The sequence below is a fragment of the Amblyomma maculatum genome, chromosome 2, assembly GCF_055883805.1.
Source record: "Amblyomma maculatum isolate TAMU_Amacu chromosome 2, ASM5588380v1, whole genome shotgun sequence".
In the NCBI taxonomy this organism is placed as follows: domain Eukaryota; kingdom Metazoa; phylum Arthropoda; class Arachnida; order Ixodida; family Ixodidae; genus Amblyomma; species Amblyomma maculatum.
In genome coordinates this window covers 58,041,053-58,064,199 of record NC_139345.1, presented here as the reverse complement: position 1 = coordinate 58,064,199, position 23,147 = coordinate 58,041,053, and the positions used below count along the sequence as shown (strand labels likewise).

At 46.8% G+C, this 23,147-nt stretch overlaps 1 protein-coding gene across 3 annotated transcripts in view; it reads right to left on the bottom strand.

The window, feature by feature from the left end:
• The window catches only part of LOC146198723 (uncharacterized), a 321,357-nt gene that overhangs the window by 18,281 nt on the left and 279,929 nt on the right, over nt 1–23,147 (bottom strand). For all 3 annotated transcript variants that reach the window (XM_084594220.1, XM_084594219.1, XM_084594221.1), the window contains 4 exons: nt 16,462–16,689; nt 13,496–13,801; nt 567–730; nt 175–449 (listed from right to left, as the gene is read on the bottom strand). In XM_084594220.1, coding sequence (XP_084450346.1) covers nt 175–449; nt 567–730; nt 13,496–13,801; nt 16,462–16,689 — 973 coding nt within the window. The remainder of the gene's footprint in view (nt 1–174; nt 450–566; nt 731–13,495; nt 13,802–16,461; nt 16,690–23,147) is intronic.

Below are 23,147 nucleotides of genomic sequence, written 5' to 3'. Positions count from 1 at the left end.
ACGGTACAATTTGACGGAAAACGTGCAGACTTTAAGACAAGAAGGGCCAATCCCTGGTAATGGCACCAGCAACTCGCAGCTTTCTGTCTGATGTCTAGTAGAACTCTGGCCTCACAGAGTGATGTAGTAAGCGATGTGAAGAGTAGCATAGGAATAAAATTGAGTAACACTCACGTAGACCTCTTCCCACTGGCTGACGTATCGGACGAGCCTCGACAGCCTGAGTAGCCTGAGGAGGCTGAGCATCTTGGCGAAGCGCAGGATGCGCAGAGCGCGACCCGCGTGCAACAGCTGGAAGCTGTCGCTGTAGTCCTGGATGAAGATGAGGAAGATGTAGTCGAGCGGGATCGAACTGATCAGGTCCAGGAAGAACCACGTGCGGATGTAGTGGTGCGCGATCAGCTTGGGATCCAGGATCACCTGCTCGGAGTTGTCCTGGTGCATGATTCCTGCGCAGCCACCGTTCAGTTCACGGGTGTTAAAACCTCACTTCCCATTTTCTTCCTACGCCGACGTTCGTTTCTAAGAGAGTAATCTTTTCGGAAATCAAATAAAGCAGAACTTGCCCGTTCGGAAGTTGACGACGATGTCGAGCAGGAAGATGGTGTCCGAAAGGCAGTTGAAGGCTATCCACCGGATCGACAGGTCGTCGTTGAAGAACGAGATGGCCACTGGCAGAACGATAAGGTTCGCCACCAGCAGAAGCAGCATGCACAGGTCCCAGTAAAACCTGCATCCATGGCTGCCGTCAGCTTCGTCACGTACGTAAGCGACAGATCGACTGTGGTCGCAAAATATGTGGACACTGCTGACATAATATCCGTTCTACGTGACACCTTAGCCGGATGACGCTACTCGGGGTCTTTAAAGACGAAGTCTGCCTATTCTTTGGAATGAGCGAAAAAAAAGTACATTTAAAGCTCCGTCTTGAAGGGGACAATGCTAATGGCTCCCGTCCGCAGTGTCCTCTTGCGCTTCCTATTTCGCGTACGTGCACTGTGCTACTCCCTTACTCGCTAATCACTTAATTCAAGTCTTTATTATCTCACACATACTCGGTAACATGGTCGTAAGATGCCACATTATGTGAAAGACCAGTCAGCATAGATGCAAAGCCTCACTTTAGCCAAGCCGTAGCCAAAAGAGTAGCGTGTTTGAATCTGGGTACAAAGGTCCCGAAGGTTCGGTTCTCGTCTCATCCTCTCACCTTTCCCGAGTTGGCAGCTCCTGCCAATCCGACCATGTCATGTGGTCTCGTGACGTCACTTAACCCCCCGACCAATCAGTGCCGGGTCATGCCACCTGCCAACTACCACTTGCCAGAGACGTTCTCGGGATTTTTCACTCACAACGCCGACGCCGAGTTTTCTGGAGAGTTGAGTATTTAACACGCCATCGGCGTTGAAACAGTTCTGAGACGCAGAAAAAAAAAATGTTGCACGGACTCAAGGGCTGAGGCTGCTGCATTGTGGGAAGGAAACAGAAGCCCTGTCTTCGATGGTGGACGATGCTTTTAAAGTATTAGTTGTGGAGTGGCTGCCAGCCGTCTGGGGACGCTGGTGAGGTCCGTTGTATGTGCCACCATGTGTACGTGGGCTCGGGTTATGGCGTGAGCTTGCCGATTTCCAGATACACTCATGGCCAGAAGCCCAGTTCTATTGAGTTCAGTTCTGTCGTTCAGTCGTGTCTGACTCTTCGTGACCCTATGGACCATGTCACGCCACGCTTTCCGGTTTCTCACTATCTTTCTAACATCACATAACTTCATCTGCAGTGCCTCGAGGATGCCATCTAACCATCGCGTTCGCTGCCTACCCCTTCACCGGCGACCCTCAACCTTTCCCATCATCAAATCTTTCTCCAGCGACTCCTCTCTTCTCATCAGATTACCAAAGTAGCTGAGCTTTAACTTTAGAATTTGACCCTCCAATGAGCAGTCAGGGTTTATGGTCGACAATATCGACTGATTTGATCTTCTGGCAGTCCAAGGAACTCTCAAGAGTCTTCGCCAGCACTACAATTGAAACGCGTTAATTCTTCGGCGGTCAGCCTTTTTCACAGTCCAACTCTCGCATCCATACATCACAACTGGAAAGACCATAGCACGAGTTATACGGATCTTGGTTGGCAGTCTGATGTCTGATTTGATGTTGAGGCTTTCAAGGCTAGTCATGGCTCTCTTTCCCAAAAGCAGGCGTCTCCTAATTTCATGGCTGCAGTCACCTTCCGGGGCTGCAGTCGTATTATCTGCTCCTAAACTTTAAATCACTTTTACTAGCCACGTTAAACTAAAGCTGCGATTTCACATTGAATAATGGCTGGCACGCAATGCTGAAATCACCACGTCATAGTGTCTCCGAGTTACTATGGTTCATTGGCTACAAGACAGTTGGACCAAGACCGTTTTCTGAATACTTCGGTGTCTGCCTGCAGGAATGAGAGGTGCCTTTTCGTTTCCTGCAAGCTTTATTTGCCGAAACGCTCGTCATTATCTGGTAAAGTAATAGAGAGAATCCTAGCTTTGCAGTGGTAAATAAATTTTCTTAAATGGGGAGAGACTGACCAAGTTCAGGCGTATACTGCCCAACATGCGATTAGCAGTTCCTTCTAAAAAATAGTTTCGTTCACAAAAGCCATTTAAGCATAGAACCAAACACAAGCGCGGGCAGTTTCTCACGCGCACTAACAAGAAAAAACGAGAAATAAGAAAACGGGAGGGTATTCCAAGGACATCGGTCTGCCCTGGGCGGGGGAGTCTTTTGGGACGAAATCGACGCCCTAATATGAGGGCAATTTTCGGCTCGTAAATTTTAAAGGGTGGTGCCGACGATTTGCTGTCTTGCTTTATTCCTATACCCTTCTTTCGCCTCGTCATTACCATATCTTGCCAGGCCGTGCTGCTATGCACCAATTTTTTCTGGTTACCTTTTATTATTTATTTTTCGTATCAGCTGTTTCGTGAAGCTTGCGAGGGATCCCCCTGATTATCCTTCGTCTTGCTTAGTTTTTAGTAGCCCTATTCTGAGCGATGCGCATATCGAAACGGGGGGCTAAGCATTTATGGCGGTGCGACGATAAATTTGCCGAAAAAGAGCGTATCCAATAAATTCGCCCTGTCTTCGCTCTGAATACGTTAGTCCGAGCCGCGCCTGACTTTATTTAATGACTCTGTTTCGACTCACATTTGTCGATATTTTTGTGACAGCCAATCTTGGACATCTTCCACTGCGCACAACGATTTCACTTGAAGCCTTTGACCCGCTGAGCGTCGTCCATTAGCTCCATATTCGCCAGAAATTTAGCTATAATTAACTAATGCGACGGTGTTAATGCGGTGACATAATCGTCGTTTCTTACCGGTTACTGTCTTTTTTTTTCGTTAACGATTGGCGCCAAAAGCATACGTATTTATGTTGGATGCGGTTTACCATTCAGATTCATTATACTGTTTTGAAATCGTGGTACTTCACCGGCCTGAAGGACGCTCAAGCCTGTCGACTAGCTCATGCTCTGGCTCGTAACAAGATTGTTTACTTCATAACATCTCTTATTCACCCAGACTCAGATCGACACTCTTGCCACGGTTCTTCAAGGTCTCTCTAAGGCTGCTTTCCATCTTGCCATAGCTATGTTCACAAATAAACTTCAGGCCACTGGTCTCTCATCTTCTTCGCAGTCTCTTTTCTATTCACCGCGACCTACAGATGGCTCGCCTTTTTGGTGCAGCTCATGGGCGCTGGCTTCTCAACCAAGCTGCTATTCCCCTCATCCCGTCAGTCTCTCTGCCTACAATTTCCCCTCCGCGAGTTACTAACCTCCGTATACACCCTGTCCCCACAAATATGTCTCCAGTCCTGCATGATGGCCGCCGACATGCTGCTGCCTCTAATCATCATCATCATCATCAGCCTGACTATGCCCACTGCAGGGCGAATACCTCTCTCATATTCCTTCAATCAACTCGGTCCTGTGCTAGCTGTATCAAGGAGCATATGCATATATTATATTCATTATATATAATCCACCTTTTCATACTCACGGAGTCGCGCACATGTGGTTTACGTGGCACCTCACTGCCCCGGCAGCATGATCACCATTCATTCCCTTTTCTGTATCCATCCCACTCACACTTGCGGCCAGTTCCTTCATCCCCTGGATATTCTCGTGTTTGAGGTCCTCTTCATCATTCACGTCACTAAACATTTCCATTATCTTCCACCTGTGTCCCATTATGTCATTTGAACTGACACATGGTACTAATCCATGCTATTCAGTATAAAACACTCTCACCGCATCTGTCCACAGAACGCGGGGCCGCACTTGCTTCGCTGCAGTTTTTCCTCGTCTTCCTCCCCTGAATCGCTGGGCACTCGGGGATCGGCGGCAATGAGTTGGCTAACCAGCTCGCCGTACAACTCCTAACAGAGCATCGTTGATACTCTGGCCCAGGTCCTTCGAGGACGGGTCGAGACTGTCTCTTTGCGCCACCATCAATGCTGACCGCTTCGACCGCAAACTCTACCCCGACCCTCATCCTTGTCTCCACGTAAGGGAGATTCAGCTCCTTCGGCGTACACAGCAGAATGCTCTTACCATATGCAGCGACCCTTCATGTCCTATCTGCTCTACCTTAAGCCAACCTTTCTCACTGCCTATTCTGCCCATTGCAATGCAAACGGGTTTCTTTCATGCCCCCTTCCATACTGTCGTGAACTGGCTGGACTGGCTTGGGGCTGAGCGTGGAGAATAACAGTGCCTCCTCGTTCAACATGCCATAGATGGATTAGGCGCCTAAGCATTATGCCTGATTAAAGCTTTCTATTACTACTATTACTATCATCGCTAACTTTTGGCAAAATACACGCTGGTTTAGAACGCCTGCAGTTTCTATGCGCACGCGCTCTTCTTCCCACATTCGAGCACATCACACACCCTCATGAAACCGTCTTGCAGAAAGCTAGTTTTGTTCTCTCGGACCGCAGATGATGCGGCGCAGCGTTAACGATAAGAAAGTAATGGACAATGGTTAGCGCAGGTGGAAGCAAGAGGGCCATTACGCTAAGTAGCTGTAGCTTGCACGGCGTCAGGAAACGGAGAGAAGCGCCACTCACTGCGCCTCCGCGGATGCGTGGCAAGCGGCGAGCCAGACCGCTTAAGCAGATGGCAGTTGCTGTTTGTAAACAGCCTAACGTAAAAAAAAGAAAGGCGCTCGTTGGAACATCAAGAGAGCGTTTTAGTTAGCACGGGCCAGTGGAATGCCCGTACCTGCATCCGTTTAATGTACGCAAACAGTTCCTTGCAGGCAGCGCTACTAGTGAGTTGCAGCCAGTCGTTTGATCCTTGTTGCGCCTTTGTTCATCTTCTATCCAATTTGCGCTCTAAACAAAGAGTCGCAGTACCGCAGGACTACCGGGCAAGGTCTGCGCGGGAGCCATCAGCTTCAAAACCGTCCTCCGAAACATGAAGCGGTGTTGGCCCACTTTACTCAGTCGAGGAGGACGGCAACGTCATTGCCGTGGGGCTTGCTACGTGAAAGAGAAGGGAAAGAAAGGGTAGGAAAAAGAAGGGAAGGAGTGGCCGAGTGCCGGAAGCCCGGGGATTTGCGTCGGTTTTCCCTGAATCCCCGAGGGAATCAGGCGATAAAGTGAGGCTTACCGAACTCTCCGCGTCTCTATCTCTTTCTCTTTCTCTCTCATTCGACATCCAGCGCCTTTACGCGCACACGCCCGCTCTGCTGGCCTTGCTGAGGGCTGAGCGCCCGCTTCCAATTTTGATGTCCGTCCTTAACTGCGTTCGTGCCGCGCTCTCGCTTGTTCGGGGGCAATTCTCGGCACGATGGGCGTCCGCGTGACGCTGTCCTTGATTCGCTTAGCTTCCGCGTTCATTGGTATCGTATTATTTTTTTCCCCTCTCGTTTTGTTATGCAGCTTGCCTTGATGACGCTAGGAATGCTAGTTCTTTTCTGTCGATCTGTACGAAGTCACTATTCCTGGGGACAAACTTTTGAAGAACAGTGACTAAGATCGTGCCCGCTGGGGAATATGCGCTGCTGAGAGGAAGCGAGTTGGATTCATTTGGGCGCTTAGTTTAGGCTACGGAGTATGCACTCCTTTTACTCCCATTCGTTCCGTCTCCTTTTCATCCCTTCTCTCAACGTCAACTTCAGGAGTTACTGTTTCTTTTTGCAGCGTGGGATGGAAGGGCTTAAGAGAGGTCTCCCGCGAGACTTTCCTGCGCGAGGTGATGTGCCCGTGACATCAATATCCTGTCAATCAATCAGTACTTTTCGCTCACTGCTGAATACACCGATAGTGGCGACAATGCATCTTCTTCGACATGAGGCATTTGCTTTATCATGTCAAATTTTCGAAGTTTCTAGTGCCTCTACTGGAGAAACACCAGCACTCAAGAGGAGAGCACCGGTAAGTGATCAAGGCACGAAGAGCGCTCCCACGCGAGAAGGGGAGAACGCGAGCACCAGGCGCATGGAGATGTATTCCTCTTTCCGATACATTGGTCTCTGAGGGAAGGGAAGGAGCAGTAAACATTTCATTTGTTCGTGTACACCTCAGCCGCGCCGTAAGGAAAAGGGAGATGGATGCTAGCAGAAAGATGGCGAAGAATCGGATGCATCCTCGACTAGCGCGTGAAAGCGCATCCCGAATGATTTGATGTATATGGTTTAACGTCCTAGAAGCGGCTGGCTTTGAGAGATGCTCTACTGGAGGGATCCGGAGCAATTTTGACCGTCTGGGGATCTTTAACGTGCACTGACATCACACAGCACACGTACGCCTTGCTAGCCCTAATCACAGAACGACCGCGGCAGGCAAAGCGAGCCTTGCTTGATCGCTCCGGTTTTAAGATCGACCATCCGAACTCCAGCGCATTTGAATGGCTGAATTTGTGACTTAGCATAGAACCACCGGTCGTGCCGCGCCGCGCGCGCTAACGGCTTTGCGGAGTACGCTTCATTATTGCTGTGGAAAAGCATAGTGGAATAGAGAATAAAGCTGCAGTATATGTTCCATGCCCAGACGGCCTAGATGCGGACAACCATGAGGCGGCCGTAGGCCTTCTAACACTGCAGACCTCTCGGCGAAAAATGCTATAGTTACCTTAGTACGCCGATTCATATGCCAAGCCACTTAGCTTAACGGCCCCATTTTTAACGCAACGGGATACTCCTGTTGAACGGGCAACTAGCGCTGTGAAGAGAAAATTCGGATTGGTCGAAGAGGTTTAAAGTCAGAAATGGAGACGCATATTTGTAAAGTGAATAAAAAATTACATTATGATTACGTGACCGCAACTCAAATGTAATTCGGACATGCAATCATGGAAATGCAGCACTTTTAAGACAAGGAAAAACAAACAGAGTGGACTCAAAAAGAACTGAAAGAAAAATGCGCAAGCGATCCTTTGATATCACTCTCGACGAAGGCGATAGAGTTCTTAGAAAAAAAAAAAAAAAAGAAAACATACGTTAAGTTGTGCTATGTGTGGTGACGTGCTTTGCGATGACATGCTAGTATCATGTTTCGTCTATGCTCCTATAGCGTATAAAAGCCTGTAATATATTGAATAAAACTGAGTTGAAAGTTAGGGCACGTGCTGTCCACTCTGTTTTGTCCTTGTCTTCAAAGCGCTGCATTTCTATGATGATAAACCAACTCGCCCGAACATCCACCCTGATCACTGACATGTAAGCATGTAAGGTAACTGAACCGCGCTGAAAAGGAAATTTAAGTTGAGACGGGAACTGAGCTCGAGGCGCTTGGATCCGTAGGCATACACGCTACCCTTGACCACGCAGACGCTTTTTTATATCGCATAGTATAGAGAGAAAAAAGAAGAGAAAATCTCAAGCACACCCGTTTCTCAAATCACCGGGTTGCGCTATACAAGCCCGCCATGCATCCATGCTGCCTCTTGGCCACGAGGCACGTTCCTGCGGCTTGATTAAAGCGAGATATTGTATCTATGACGTGCGACCTTTCATATAATGTGTTATCTTAAGACTGTATGCTAATGAGTATGCGTGAGATAGCAGCCGCATTAATTAAGGGAATTAAGATTGGTTGGTTGGTTTGTGGGGTTTAACGTCGCAAAGCGACTCAGGCTATGAGAGAGGCCGTAGTGGAGGACTCCGGAAATTTCGACCACCTGAGGTTCTTTAACGTGCACTGACATCGCACAGCACACGGACGCCACTCCGTTTCGCCTCCATCGAAAAGCGGCCGCCGAGGCCGGGATTCGATCCCGCTTCCTTGGAACAGTAGTCGAGCGCCGTAACCACTGCGCCACCCCCGCGGGGCTAAGGGAATTAAGAGTGATTAGTGCTGTTGCGTCATACCTTAAAAAGCGGAGATCAAGTGTCCCCCAAACGTTTTCCCTTAATAGGGAGTTTTAGAATGACGGGCCCCAACCGCTTTTGGGGGATAGCGTAATACCGGAGTGACAATGCGCACTCTCAGAGTGCTGCGATGAATATGCGAGGGGTGCGGTATAATCACTCTGCGCATGTGAACTCGCCCCTCCGCTATTACACCATTCCCCTAACCGATAGGGTCCCATATTGTAAAGTTCCCTAATAACCTAACCGCCTTTTCCTTCTTGAAATTGCCGGTCAACTTACCGCCGCACGCACAAGGGCACAAATGCTAGCGCAGCGGCGAAGCATGCAAGAGCTCTCCCACGGTCAGCTTTTGAGTGGCGCATCTCGAAGTGACGCCTGTGCGTTTGCGCTCTTCATTTTTACAGTAATTTTTTACCTGACGCTGTCACACGTATGTGACAACACATGAAACTCTCTAGACTTCGTCTGAATTTTACTGGACACACATGTTCATTCAGCACACGCAGCTTATTGATCATCGAATCAGAATGCTGTTCTTTTTTGTCGTTTCTTAAAAAAAAGAAGCACTGAGTGAGGGCGGTCGACCAGCCGTCGCACGTTTGACGCTGCTGGTGAGTAAATGGCTGTTTTAAGCATAACAGGTATCTGTACGAAGCAATCGTTTAAATAACTCGAAAAGAGAACAACGAATCTGTGAATTGCATCTACATAGCTATAGCAATGACTTGTAAACGTGAAATAACAAGAAACAAAGAGAAATTCTTCCCGAAGACATTCTCAGCGTGCAGCAGCGAATAATGACAACGTTCTACTTTGACATCATTTTTTTATACCTCTCTGCACGATTATTGCTCGCGTTTCCAGCTGTATAATCAATACGGAAAAATCTTTAGCGTCGAAGAGGGAAATGGCCTTCGAGTTAGAGCGCTTGGAAGTCAGCAGTTTCGCTTTCCCGTTCTCGCAAGTCGAACACTTCACTTTATGCCGTTTTAACTCCCGGAAATGAACCACCAACTAGCTCGTGGCGCATACTTGCACTTTGCGATAAGCGATATTCTTTTTCTTTCGCGCACCCTACGTCAGGACGTAACGGAGAAAAAAAGCCTCGAACAGCCTCTCGAAGCTACTCTTCGCGCCTTAAGCGCCTTTAATAGGCGAATCTTTTCTGCGAAATCGGCAGAGATTGAGCGAAATAAACGACATGCAGGGTTAAGACGGGCCTGTTTTTGGAGGGAGTGGGCTTCCGCATTTTAAGCGCCTTCAGTCTTTTCCTTTTTTTTTTTGCTTCTCTTCTTCTCTCTATTTCTGCGCTACTCAATCGGCTGAAATAGCGCGCAGATATATTGAACGATATGGCTGCGTCTCCACCAAATGCTGCTTCGCATAGCGGGACAGATTTTGCAGCTGAGGAAGCCTGCGTCGGCGCCGCCTGCTTGGAGCCCAGCGTCACGCGCGCAAAAATGGCTGCCGAGGAAAAAAAGAAAAATGGAAAGAAAAAAAAGAACAGTAAGTAAACGAAGATTTCCGGGAAACTATCAAGCGAAAACAGCAGGGTCGATTATGCTCCTGTCAAGAGCACTGCAGTTGGCGACGACGGCTATCGACTCGGGTTGGCTTGGCAAGCTGCGACTTCTAGTGTTTGTTGCCTATCCGTTTGGTTTGCGTGGATTATTTGGTGGCCAGCTTCGAGAAACGGGAGAAAGACCGACGAGGGAGCGGGACGCGAAGACTACTGAGTGATATTTATAAGTTAAAATGTGGTTGCTTTTCGTTACGACTCACTTTTGCTCTCAAACTACATCAATAACAAACGAAAGCAGACGCGATCACGATGCATCAATAAGTGAAAGCAGACGCGTCTGGAAGTCGGTAGCTGAAGTAAATTCAAGAGGACATATGAAATTGCATCGCTGCTCATCATAGAATTCACTTGGCTCTGTTCATATGGCGGAAACTGCAAAATATATAAATGCAGGGAAGCGAAGGCCCACGTAGTTCTCGGCCACTGTTGACGGTAAAGATCATGGCAGGCTAGATAACGAAATTAAGGATCCGTACGTGTTCGCGTAGACAAGCCTTCCCTGAGTATTATATTGTTTACATTTCCATAACACACACGCACACACACACACACACACACACACACACACACACACACACACACACACACACACACACACACACACACACACACACACACACACACACACACACACACACACACACACACACACACACACACACACACACACACACACACACACACACACACACACACACACACACACACACACACACACACACACACACACACACACACACACACACACACACACACACACACACACACACACACACACACACACACACACACACACACACACACACACACACACACACACACACACACACACACACACGCACGCACGCACGCGCACACACACACACACACACACACACACACACACACACACACACACACACACACACATTCCTCTCTCTCTCTCTCTGCTTCTTCTGCTTTCAGCTTCTGATAAGTCTGCTTTCCTGCTTGTTCTAGCGACATAAGAAACAACTAAACTCGCTCGAGTGAAGCATCAGATATAACTTTAGCGTGTTCGCGCAGACAAGCCTTTAGTAGTGGTTTTACCGCAGCGCGCATGGGTAACAAATGCCCCTGTTAGGGCCCTGTAGGTACCCGAATGAACAAACAAACAAACAAACAAACAAACAAACAAACAAACAAACAAACAAACAAACAAACAAACAAACAAACAAACAAACAAACAAACAAACAAACAAACAAACAAACAAACAAACAAACAAACAAACAAACAAACAAACAAACAAATAAATAAGAAAAGCAGCCGTTATCTATTTCGAAAATTTTGTACTTTTTATGCACCGGGCCGCTGCTATCTCCAATGCATTGTGACTGATCTGCAAAAAATATCTGCAATTATAAAAATAAAAAAAATAATTGGCTACCTTCGACAAAATTTTCCGGCTCGATCTAGACTTTTTAGGTTTGGCGGGAGTGTACGCTCACTTGCGCTGCAAGGCTTTTTTTTTTTTTTTTTTTTTACCTGAACACGTAAGTTTTGTTGGCAGTAGGCCGAGAATTGGTTGCATGGCCTCCATCTTTTGATAATTACGTTGTCGCATATTACCACGCTCTCAACACTGGTTGACGCTTCGCTAGTGCTGCAAACGGCTACCATCGATGCGTGCGCCCTCATCTTACTGGCGGCGTATGGCATGTCGAAATCATGTAACACGCGCTGCAACGCAGACATAACATCGTTCGACGCATGCTGCAATGTGACGTATAATTGCTTAATGGACCCAGAACCTCACTCGTTTCCTCGAAACCCACTATTATTATCGTTGCTTCGCGAGCTCTCTCTCTCGTTTCGTTTCGCAGCGCATAACCGGAACATTTTCAAGCGCCCCTTTCGCAAGGGTGTTATCGCACATTGCGTAAAAGTTTACAAAACTCTCGATTAATGCACGTTTCGCTCTTAATTAAAGGCGCTCATCACACCTCGCGCTCGCCTCACCAGTGCTTTTGCCCTTCCATAATTTGCTAAGAACGGCTTCAAATCTACTAGATGTCAGTTCAATCCCTCGTCAATGCTGTGGTGACAGCGATGCACCATTCTGCTCTCGTACAGTTTGTTTGCGTGTTTCGTTTGTTTTTCTTTCGAAAACTGTTAAGCAACACATCTAGCGGCGTCTCCGTTGTTTACGTGAAGTAAGCTCTCCCCACCCACATTGTATACTTCCTCTCAGCCATTCTATACTGCCTTTCTCGTTTCTGCACGCTTGGTTTTCTCTTTTTCAGCAGTTCACGCTAATCACTCGTCGCACTTTCGTCGAGTTTCCTAGAAGGGCCGAACCCCGTCTACTCTCTTCGCATTCCTCCTCCTCTCCGTGTTCTCCCGTTCTACGTCACCCCACAGTGGGCTGCCGACGATGTCATTAAAGCCCAATCGCGAATCCATTACGCGCCCATAGAGTAAGGGCATGTCCCCCACTCTCCCCTTCCCATCCGCTCCAGCCTTGCCGCCGAAGCGGCTCGTCGCATTTTGCACTGTTTTGAGAGCGGATCTGAGGAAACCAGCTGTTCGCCGCCGCCGTCGTCCCTGCCGCAGCAGTGTTATTGCGTCCTATTTATTTCTCGGCGTGCGCGTAGTAGGAGTAGCGACGAGCCGGCTATTTGCATAACAGCCTCTCGTGAGGAGAGGGGGAGCAGGCCAAACAAGCGAGGGGAGAAGGAGGGTGTCCGCTAAGCTCTCTGGGAACTCGCTGAGTGCGCCGCGCCAATTTAGAAGAGGCTGTGCAACTTCCCGAGAGATTTGTTTGAACGGAGAGTGAAGAGCGAAGTTTTTTTTTTTTTATTTGTTTGCCTCGAAACGAGTAGCGCATATATTCATCTTGCATGCCAGAGTAGGGAGCGTGCCTCAGATCTGATTTAGGGACAGAGGACGGCAATGGTGATTGCGGCTGCTCTTGCCGGCTTTAAAGAAGCACAGTGGAGCTAACAGGAGAGATTTGCGACTCCACGGAATGGACATGGGCTTCGTAATTGAGCGAGCAATTTCTTTAAATGGGAAAGCTGTAAGAGGCGCTGAGTCCACTGCCAGGCGGCCGCTCCTCGTTAATAGCTAGCGAGCGTCTAGCGAAGTAGCAGTTATTTCGTGACCTGGTATGCCAGGCCCAGAATCACAGAAATCTGCATTTGGTAACGCACGGAATGAGGTTGCAGTTGCGTTTTTTTCGCTGTGCTAAATGATAAAAATTAAAACGCGCAGCACAGCTTTTTTTTTTTTTTTTCTGGAAAAGCCGCTGTTTTCGGAGCCAGCTTCATTGTTTCCTTCTCTTTTTTTTTTTATGTCACGCATCCTGCTATCTTTGTTTTGTTGCCATCGACGCTGAATTTCACTTTCTAATATCTATAGGACAAGACCTACTATTTGCCACTGCGTTAGCTGAAGAATAACAAGCAGTTGAACGTCAGGTATTAAGGGATTCACAGCTAGTACTGCACGGTAATGACTAGTAAGCTAGGAAACATTGTATGGTTCCTGCTTGAGAGACAGGCACGCTGCGGAGCACAGTATATGGGTATAATACCTGAAGTTACTGCATGGGTGAATGATCCAATGTCCGGCGGCCTTCTGCCGTATGCGCTCCTTCATGAGCGCCTTCTTGGATCCGAATAGCTTCATGGCCAGCTTGTTGTCGGACGGCTGGAACAGGGCCTCCAGCTGGTTGCGCATGAAGGACGCCTTGGCCTCGGACAGGCCTCCTCCGCCGCCGGGCCCCAGCTCTTCCTTGGGGGTGCCGTAGAGGGACACGTCGTCGCCCTCCTTCGCGGCGCGGCCCGCCGCCGCATTGGCTGCTGCGCTGCCATCGGACGCCGCGCGGACCTGCTGCTCGCTGCAACAGCCGACATACGCCACGGTCAGGTACATAGCCCCGGTAATCCCCTAGGTAAAGGGAAAACTTCGGGGTACCGATTCAAGAACCAAGTGGGCAAGCACAAATGGGACAAAGCCTGTCTTCTCTATATTTTATTGTATAAGTGATGCACCATTTAGGCCAAGAGTCTTCAGTCGGGAGGCCACATTTGAGCCTCTTGCTTTACGGCGGTGCTTGAAAGGGGTAGACGCGCATAATTTAAGCAAGCAGCTGTATGGGGGCAAGACAAGAAACGAGCAGACAACTGCACCACTTTTTTTTTAAAAGAAGAAAAGATAAAGAAATAAAAAAAAGTACTAGTAGAGGACTCGAATCAGATTGAGGGGTGAAGGTTCAATATGACTATAATAATCGACCTGACTGATTGACCAGACCTCCAGATTGCTTCGTTCACTTTGTGAAGAGTGACACAGAGTGACACAGTGACGCACTGCGTCAAAGACTAGCCTGCGTGTTTCACTTTCGTCGGCCTCCTCAGTTAGTTGGCCAGCATGTTTCGTTTTTTCTGCTGGCAATACATGGGAGTCCTAAGGCCTTTTCAACACCGGTGTAGGAACAACGGGCACCGTTCGACGGTGGAGCGTGCGTTTGCACGTTAGTGACACTTAAGAAAGCAATATCTAGCGTGAGCAAGCAGACATGGAATGGTATAAGCGGCGTCATTTGTTCCTTATATGCCTATGTTTGTTCATATATAGGCTGCCTTACTATTTGAAACACGAACTAGCCTAGTTTTCTGATTTAGAGGCTTCGGAGCTGCAACTGCAGCAGGTGCTCTCTGCATCACAATGACGTGTTCGAGAAAAACAACATTGAAAAGCTAAGAAAACAAAATCTGAATTTTCATGTGCGCCTGTGCCTGAGGTCGCATCAACGCATGATTCGTGAGACCGCTTTGGGTGCACTGAGCCCACTGACACACACGGAAAACTTTAACGGACCGCTTTTTTTGCATTTTGTTTTGCAATTGCAGGAAACTGTTAGCCAAGTTAGAATTCTGAGACAACCTTTAATTGCGAAATAATTGCGAGATATTGTAAGATAGGTATGCAGCTTTTTTTGCGGTGGTCTAACTTGCCGATGCGTGGAAACTATTTGCTTTAATTTTTGTTGCTGTCGCAGCGAGTAGTTAAAGCTGTTACATTAAACCGATGGGCTTCGTTTTTGAATATAATTGGCAAGAAACTGCGGATTATTATAATATACGTTAATGAATACGCTGATAGTAAACGTTCAAGATTTGGATACGTAGCAAAAAATTGCCTTTGAAAATAGTGCTGTGCTGACATTAAGATGGCCATAAAAAAAAAAAGAAAGAACAGTAGTTAGCGTTGTTAAATATTTGTGACGAAAGTGCGGCACAGTTGCGAGATATTTTTTAAGGAAATATTGATTCGAATGGTCTAAAACTCCGGCCCACAGCAAAGGTTCGCTTGTGAAGTTTCTCCTGCACTCATAAGGAGTAATTAAGATTGACCTATGAAACCAATGGGGCTCGTTTTCGAGAACTGACAACAAAATATATATGACAGCGGGGAGAGAATGTGAAAAAAACAAACAAAAAAAAAAAACAACAAAAAAAAAACAACAAAACAAATTACGTTCAAAAACTATTTCCTACAAAATGACCAAAATTTCTGGGTATGCGACAGAACGATGGGAACCGGTTCGTAATCGACATAGTTGAACCGATGATGATCAATATTTGCGGTTCAACGGGCCTTGTGATGGCCGCTCTCGGAGCGGTCGAAAAGGCAGAACGCTTAAAACAGGTCTGATGAACCCGGACGTGGAAAGGGCTGTTGCTCCGCTTTATAGCGGCCCGATCGTTTCTTCGTATACACGCAGGCACTCGTCGCGTTCGCTTGCCGGGCGCGTGCGGTGCGCGATCGACTCTCGGCGGGTCTCCAAATAGCCCGACTCTATTCTTTCCTGCATCGGTCGGCTCCACAGCGATGGCGCACACACCAAGGGGCAGCAGTGAACACTTCTCAGACCATTTGTTTCGACCGTGCGCGCATGCGAGGGAGCGGTCGCCGAACGTCTCCGGTGTGCGTCTGTGCGTACCATGCCTCCGAAAGGTCAGCTATGATGACTCGTAGCCACGCGAGCACCGTTTAAAGCCTCTGCTTCAAATGTCTCCCAAGTGCGCAACTGCGGAAGCACCGAAGACCTGCGCGACGGAAACTGATGAGAAAATGTGCGTCTAAACCCTGGAGGGGCTGCCGGGGAGAAGCGAATGGCCTATCGGTCAAGAATAAAGTGAAACTATTTCTCATCCCGATTTTTTAAACTAGCTGTCCAGTACGAATGTACGGCTCTACTTTTTGAAATGCTTAGTTCAAAAAGGACGGGAGGTGCAGAAAAGTCGAAACCGCCAAGCGCCGTTTTTATTTTAAATTTAATTTTATCCAGAAAACTCAGCGCTGGTGGCCTCCCCACTTTTGCTTCTCCTCGTCTGCACCAAGCATCCTCAGAACTGGGATGTTATGCTTAGTACGCCGGCTTCATCCTGAGGAGCCAGAAAGAAGTCGCAGCCTTGCAGGGAAGGGGGGGGGGGGGTACCAGGATTCTCCATGCCGAGCCGCACATAACTATATAGTACCGACTTTGCTTACCCGGAGGGCGTCGGGAAGAACTGTACGGCGTCCTGGTTCTTGGGCGTGGCGGTGCCGGGCTCGCTGGTGTCGATGCAGATCTTGACGCTCTGGTGCGCGTCCGGGCAGGCGTCAGGGGTCCCGCTGGCCACCCGCCCGTTAGCCATTCGCATACCAGCGGCCGCCACGCCCTTGTTGGCCGCCGGCGCGCTCGGCGGAGGGGGCTCCGCGTCCAGGGCCTCCGAGCTCCTGCATGAGCAAAATGGAACGGGGCTCGTCAGCCAGATTTCTCCATACTGCCTGTCCGTCTGATTGAATAGAGTGTGACCAGACCGAGGTGACAATTTGTGCATTGGCCGCCTGTTGGCCTGGGTATATTAGGCAGTCACCGACAGCTGATTCGCCTGATTGACAGTGCCGACTCATTTGCTTGGTAAACGTGATGACCAACTCTCAATCTGCCTGTTTGCCATGGCTAACTTAAATGATTCACTCCACTGAGCAGTTTACGGATTGCAGTGAATGACTGAAGGCTGTATCGGCAGGCTGGCTAATTAAGGTGGGTTGGCCCTAATGCAGTGGGTGACTAGTGAAAGAGAGAGAGCGGTGCAAATGACCATTGACGAACAGAGTGACAGGCTTGCTGATATTGTTGGACGGTTTCATTGATCGTGACCGTTGTCGGAAATGCCTTGCAAGCTGCATGTCTTAGTGGTTTGAGTGATTTACGGGACTCGTACAGAGGAATTTTGTATTTTGATTAAACTGACTAACACAATTTTGATTTTTTTTTCTCCATGACTGTCGCACTCTTTCGAATATTTGTCTTGCGTGACGGGTGACTACTATTCACTGACTCTCACAGCTCGGTCACTGGCCAAATACATTATCGTGTGAGTAAATAAAATAAACATGGTGGCTTAAATAATGCTTTGATTTTCTACTTGTTACAGAGAAGGAAGGAGGATACACATAGTGTTTATCTTCTAATTGCTGCAGCTAGCAAAACTAAACCAACAAGCCCAAGTTACGGCGCTATTGACTTAATTGTCTCGGCTCGCTGATGATACTTGCACGGCAATTAATAAAAAGATACAATCTGAATCTAAGTCAGGTAGCGACATGTTAGGTAGAGAACACCACTGAACACCAAGCACGCTTGGTTTAAATATGTGCAGGTATGACCGATCCGATGCCCTAACAAAGCATCGAAAAGAAAGCTAGCTGGGCATGGGGTCAATACATGCGCTTGAAGTATGTTATTAGTTTTAGTAGTGAGATAACACTGCTTTGTCTCTTGACGTTCTTGATTGGGAACAAAAGTGCTCAGCTTTTTTAGCAACAGAAATCGCTATTTGCTTTGCAGTTCACCAAAACATTATTAAACGAAGATCAATTATTGCCCATGTTGCCTCTTTTTTTTTTTTTGCGTTTTCTTTTGTCAAATGATCAAATGGAGAACTAAATTGTAAGCCCCTCTCTATTGTAGTACAAAAATAATTTTTAAAACTCTCCTCTTATTTTACGTTTAAATGTGGTCAAGCTCTCTCCACGCAGTGGTGCGAGACGAGACCTACTGGCATTTTATTTTTTTAAACGCGCCATGATATTGTACTGATGGCCGTAATAGTATATTGCCTTTCTTAAACCATATATATGCTATATCAGCAGGCTGGATAATTAAGGTGGGTTGGCCTTAATGCAGTGGGTGGTTAGTGAAAGAGAGAGCTGTGCAAATGACCATTGACGAACAGAGTGACAGGCTTGCTGACCAAGGAATACGTCACGTGTACAATTTTGCGATTTACGCGATGTGCACTGCATTGTGAAGTTGTTTTTTATTGCTGATCTTTTTGCTTTGTACGTAATTTTAGCCCTTGTAATGTTTCCTCTTTTCGCGTACGTGTACTTTTATGTCCTGTTGTGCTGCCCATGAAAGATATGTATATATGTTCTCTGCTCTAAATGTACTAAAAGCCCCCTGCTATGGTCTTGGAAGAAGACCGGCAGTATTGTAAATAAAAAAAAATACTTAAATATCGTCCAGCTGGTCCAATAATAGCACTACGCGAAAAGACCGCTCAGTGAACTGTGATATATTTATCTGGATGTCGCTTTTATTTTTTATTTAGTCTTCTAGACATTGTTGCTGCTTAGAAGGAAGGACAGTTTATTACGTTCTTTCGCTTCTTAATGAACATGACTCGACTGCGTTTTGTTCGTTATTTTCCACGTGCTCGACCAAGATCGTGGCAGCAATATGTTCTGTATGTAGGACGCATCAACATTACCGACGGCGAGGTTTTTATCACGTTTTTCTTTTTTAATGAATGCTTGTATTCATTGCTCGTGGGTTTATCCCCCACGTGTCATGGGCGCAAAACAAGAAAAATCACTTTTTTAGTTTATATCCCCCCTCCCCCCCTTTCTTTAGCGCAGACTCCCTTCATTATTTTAATGATAGGTGGTCGTTTTATCCGTTCGTTTTAATTTTTATTTATTTATATTTATTTATTTTTTCTTTTGCAGACTGCGTACAAATTGCTTTGTGTCCGTGTTGCTGCTACGAAAACAGGCGTCTTCAAGGTGATCATGCGGAGTTGATAATTAATACCTTGTTTTTACAGTCGCTGTATAAAAGCACTTCGGCACATTACTGCTTTCTACTTGATGCTTCAGCACATTGTTTAAGATTCGCCGTGACAGTGGTATGGTACTAGTAAAGCGGTTTTTCTCGTTGCTTATAAAGCGCTCACAGTTTCGGCGGAGATTTCTGTTGTCCTTATACGGACTCGTCTAGTCTGGGAATGAGCGTTTTGTTCGAAAAAAACAAAAAAAAAAACAAGTCGTTTTATAACTGTCTTCTCCAAAAATGCTGACTAATGGTTAAGCGCGTATAAAATGAAGCAACATTCTGCGGCGCAGAAGCAAAACTCCCTTTGTAAACGTTACCTAGTTTTCTTCCCAGCATAGATGAAACGCTAACGAAAATAACCAGTTCATTATCTCGAACCTGCCTTTGTCGGCTGTAATCAGTAGTTTTTAACTACTAATGGTTTTTTTTTCGTGTTTAAATGAGCGCGTTTGTTTACAGAACATGAAACATCCCTTATCGAATTTCAACTAGGCGAGCAGGTTATAAAGTACTATAGGTTTTTGTAAAATCAAAGCTCGCTCTGTCGAATCTTGAGAACGGACTTTGTAAAGAGCACTAGAAATCTTAAGATCCTCCGCCGGTACTGCGCAGAGCAATTTCCAAAATGAGGTCGTTCGGTAAAAACTGAGAGAATGCAGACGAGCAACGCTAATTAGCAGTGGCGGCGCGCACTGATCTCGAGTCCCTCTTTCTGTTCTCAGCGTCGAACTCTTCCCCAAAAACCTTGATTACAAATCGCCCACGGCTTGATATGGCAAACAATTTCGATCCTTCTAATGATAAACTTCACTGAATTCACTAACGTTACAGCGTGGGCTTCTTTTTTATGCCTTTTAAGCCCCGCCACAAAGGTGCGCCTTGGTAACGTGATCGGTGCTCTGGTGTGGCATTATAAGGTTTTGCTTCATCGGAGCAAAAAACGTGCTGGCATGCGCTAGTGAACCTGTCTCGGCGGGTCTCTCCGAGCTGATATTTGATAAATAAAAGTTATATTTGTATCATTGCTATATGAGAGCATAAAAAAAAAATGATGAAAGCCAAGAAGGGAATTAGCTGGGCGAATACTATTTAGCTGTACCCCGCCGGGGTGGCGCAGTGGTTACGGCGCTCGACTACTGTTCCCAAGGACGCGGGATCGAATCCTGGCCTCGGCGGCCGCTTTTCGGTGGAGGCGAAAAGCAAGGCGCCTGTGTGTTGTGCGATGTCAGTGCACGTTAAAGAACCCCAGGTGGTCGAAATTTCCGGAGTCCTCCACTACGGCGTCTCTCATAGCCTGAGTCGCTTTGGGACGTTAAACCCCACAAATCAAACCACAAACCAAACCACTATTTAGTTGCAACGTTATTAATTCGGATTTTATACCACAATATAGCGACATTTACAAAACCATAAAAAACTTCGCGCAAGACATATTTTTGCGTCATCTATGAAACGACTATAAATATGAATGACGCTATTCATTTCCCTCTGAATGACGCTTATCCTGACTGTTGAGTGACTTTGAGAGCTGAGAAAAATAGTTATAATGCTGCTGTCGGCTTTCAAATTTTATTTTCCAAAGTCCGCCAAGATTCCGCCGCGCGGATTTTCGCAACTCTCGTGCATTCTCACCAGACACAGACTTACGTCAGCAATAAATTTTCAGAGCTTAGAAAACCATCCACTGTTGTTAGAAGCAGTAAACTTACACAACCTATAGACTGCTTTAGTGATTAGCCTATGCGATTTTTACCATTAGCCTTAAAGAGAACAGGAGTGGTAAATGCTTTCTCTTTATGCAGCCAGCTGAGCGCGTGGCGCACGACGAATGAGGTCTTGAAGACGACGGTACATTTGCTTTCTCCTCTTTCTGCGAAACGATATATAACTTTTATCACTCGTGTATCACTGCGTACTGCCTGTTACGAAATTGCGGTACTGTCTATTGATCTACGGCACGCAACATCAGTTTAATAGCTCGGAAAACAACGCAGCACTTTTGAAGCGCAGAAACGGTGAAGTCTGAATGAAAGGAGCATCACTCCGAGGGATGATAGTTTTATCAGACGAACGGAGTGGATCTGCCATTTTCTGGCGTGTTTACTGTCCTCAGCGTCGCGTGTTTATATTTTGCTACTAATTGTGAATATTCAATAGGCTGTATTTTGAACCTTACTGTGTTTAGTGCCAAGCCGCATTGCACTGCGTTGTCAGCGTCCAAATTCTTCGATAAATTCTGCCCCGCCGTTCTACGCTCCGTCGTCCTCCTTACTTCTGTGTGGCCGGTTCTGTTAGATAACTAGGGGAATCTTTTGATCGGTGCCGCTACCTGCAGCTCTCTGCGTGGCTGTCCTCATATTTGCGATAAATTTCGCAGCTTCAGATGTGGTTTTAAAGCATCCTGAGCCTGCAGAGCGTGACTTGGGTGTGAGGTGGGTTTAAGTCACTCGGTGCAGGTTCCTAGCTGTACAGGTGGTTGTCGCACACAATATTAAGAAAACAAAAGTCGCGTTGAAGTGTTTTGGCAGTTATATTGATATCCGGTGGCTAGTTAAACTGATAAAAGTATGCGTTGTATTGAGGCCCGCGTTTGATATGGCCGTGCCAATTAGTTCGGTCTGCGCATTAGTAAGAGCCCTTGGGCACCGCACGTAAATCTTGCTGGGACTGTTCATTCCAGAAATACAAAGCTCGTATGGCGGTATACCAATCTATTATTTCTTTACAACAGAATGCATTTATGTCCGCGAAAACTTTCACATATCTGCGATGCTGGAAAATTTAGTTTAATTCACAGCCATTTTGTGAACATTACAAGCGCAATAGTCCTTGATCGTGGGCAAAATCAACAGGCGCCTTCTATTTCCCCCCAAATTAAGTAAACATACATAAATGCACAATTCAGTTGGGTTCTAATTATGACGGAAGATAAATGTAATTAAAATTTATTTGCGGTGACACGATGTTGGACCACCCATTAAAGATTTGCTTACAAAGTGCACGAGGTTGGCTTCGTTGCAGGGTTATGCTTTATGCAGTGAAGCCAGAGAATCAGGAGGATGTGGACGAGGAAAAAAAAAACAGGATGCGTCGTATTCCGGCTCCGTTGGTTGCCCATTAAGCAAATTCTCAGCAAAGCCGAAAACAAGGGTTGCACGAAAGTTAAAATAATTGGCGGGAACGGCTTTCTACATGTTGCTATAGCTCCTGTCTGTGCATTGTTTGTCCTGTGCTGTACCAAGCTTTTTTTAAAGTTGTTGCTATGGAAGGAAAAACGAAAAGAAAATGTGCGTGCCTGGTAACTGTCTCCCGGTGAGCCACCACCGCAAGCAGCAAGTATGACGACGGCTTTAACAACAGATACGTCTGTTGCAGAGGATTTCCATCACAACCCTCGAAAGTCACTTGGTTCACAGCCCTGGAGGACGAGGAGTCATCCTCACCATGTCAATTCTTTTAAATAAAATGCGCTACCTGTCTGCTATCATTTGACGCTTTGAGTTGAACATACTCGGGGTCTGTTTTAGTGAAGAATGAAGTAAATGAATAGAGAAGGAGGATGGAGATTAACAAAAGGGTGAAAACTAAGCAATGGTCGTTAGGAAAATATATTTATAGCACATTTATCTTCTCGCTTGGGAAAAGTTAGGGCTCTCAGTTTTTATGCCACATAACCAGTGCGATTTTCCGCCACATAGAAGGGTTGCACTTTCGTAAGCTCCGCATACCCGTTAAGCCTATATATTGCCAGGGGGTTCAACTCAGTGATACGACCCATCGCAAAGCTACTGCCTACCATCGGCAGACAAACGGGCTGACAGAGAGGCTTAACAAGACCGTGACGGACATGCTGGCGATGTATGTCGATGCCCAGCACAAGACTTGGGATGCTATCTTACCATACGTGACATTCGCATACAATACGACAGTCCAAGAAACTACCCGTTTCAAGCCGTTTCGCCTCCTCTATGGAAGGGAAGTTCAGACGATGCTTGACGCAATGCTTCCTTGTGAACCGGATAGCCAGCGTTTTTCTGACGCCGAACAGTTTGCCCAAGATGCCGAGCAAGCA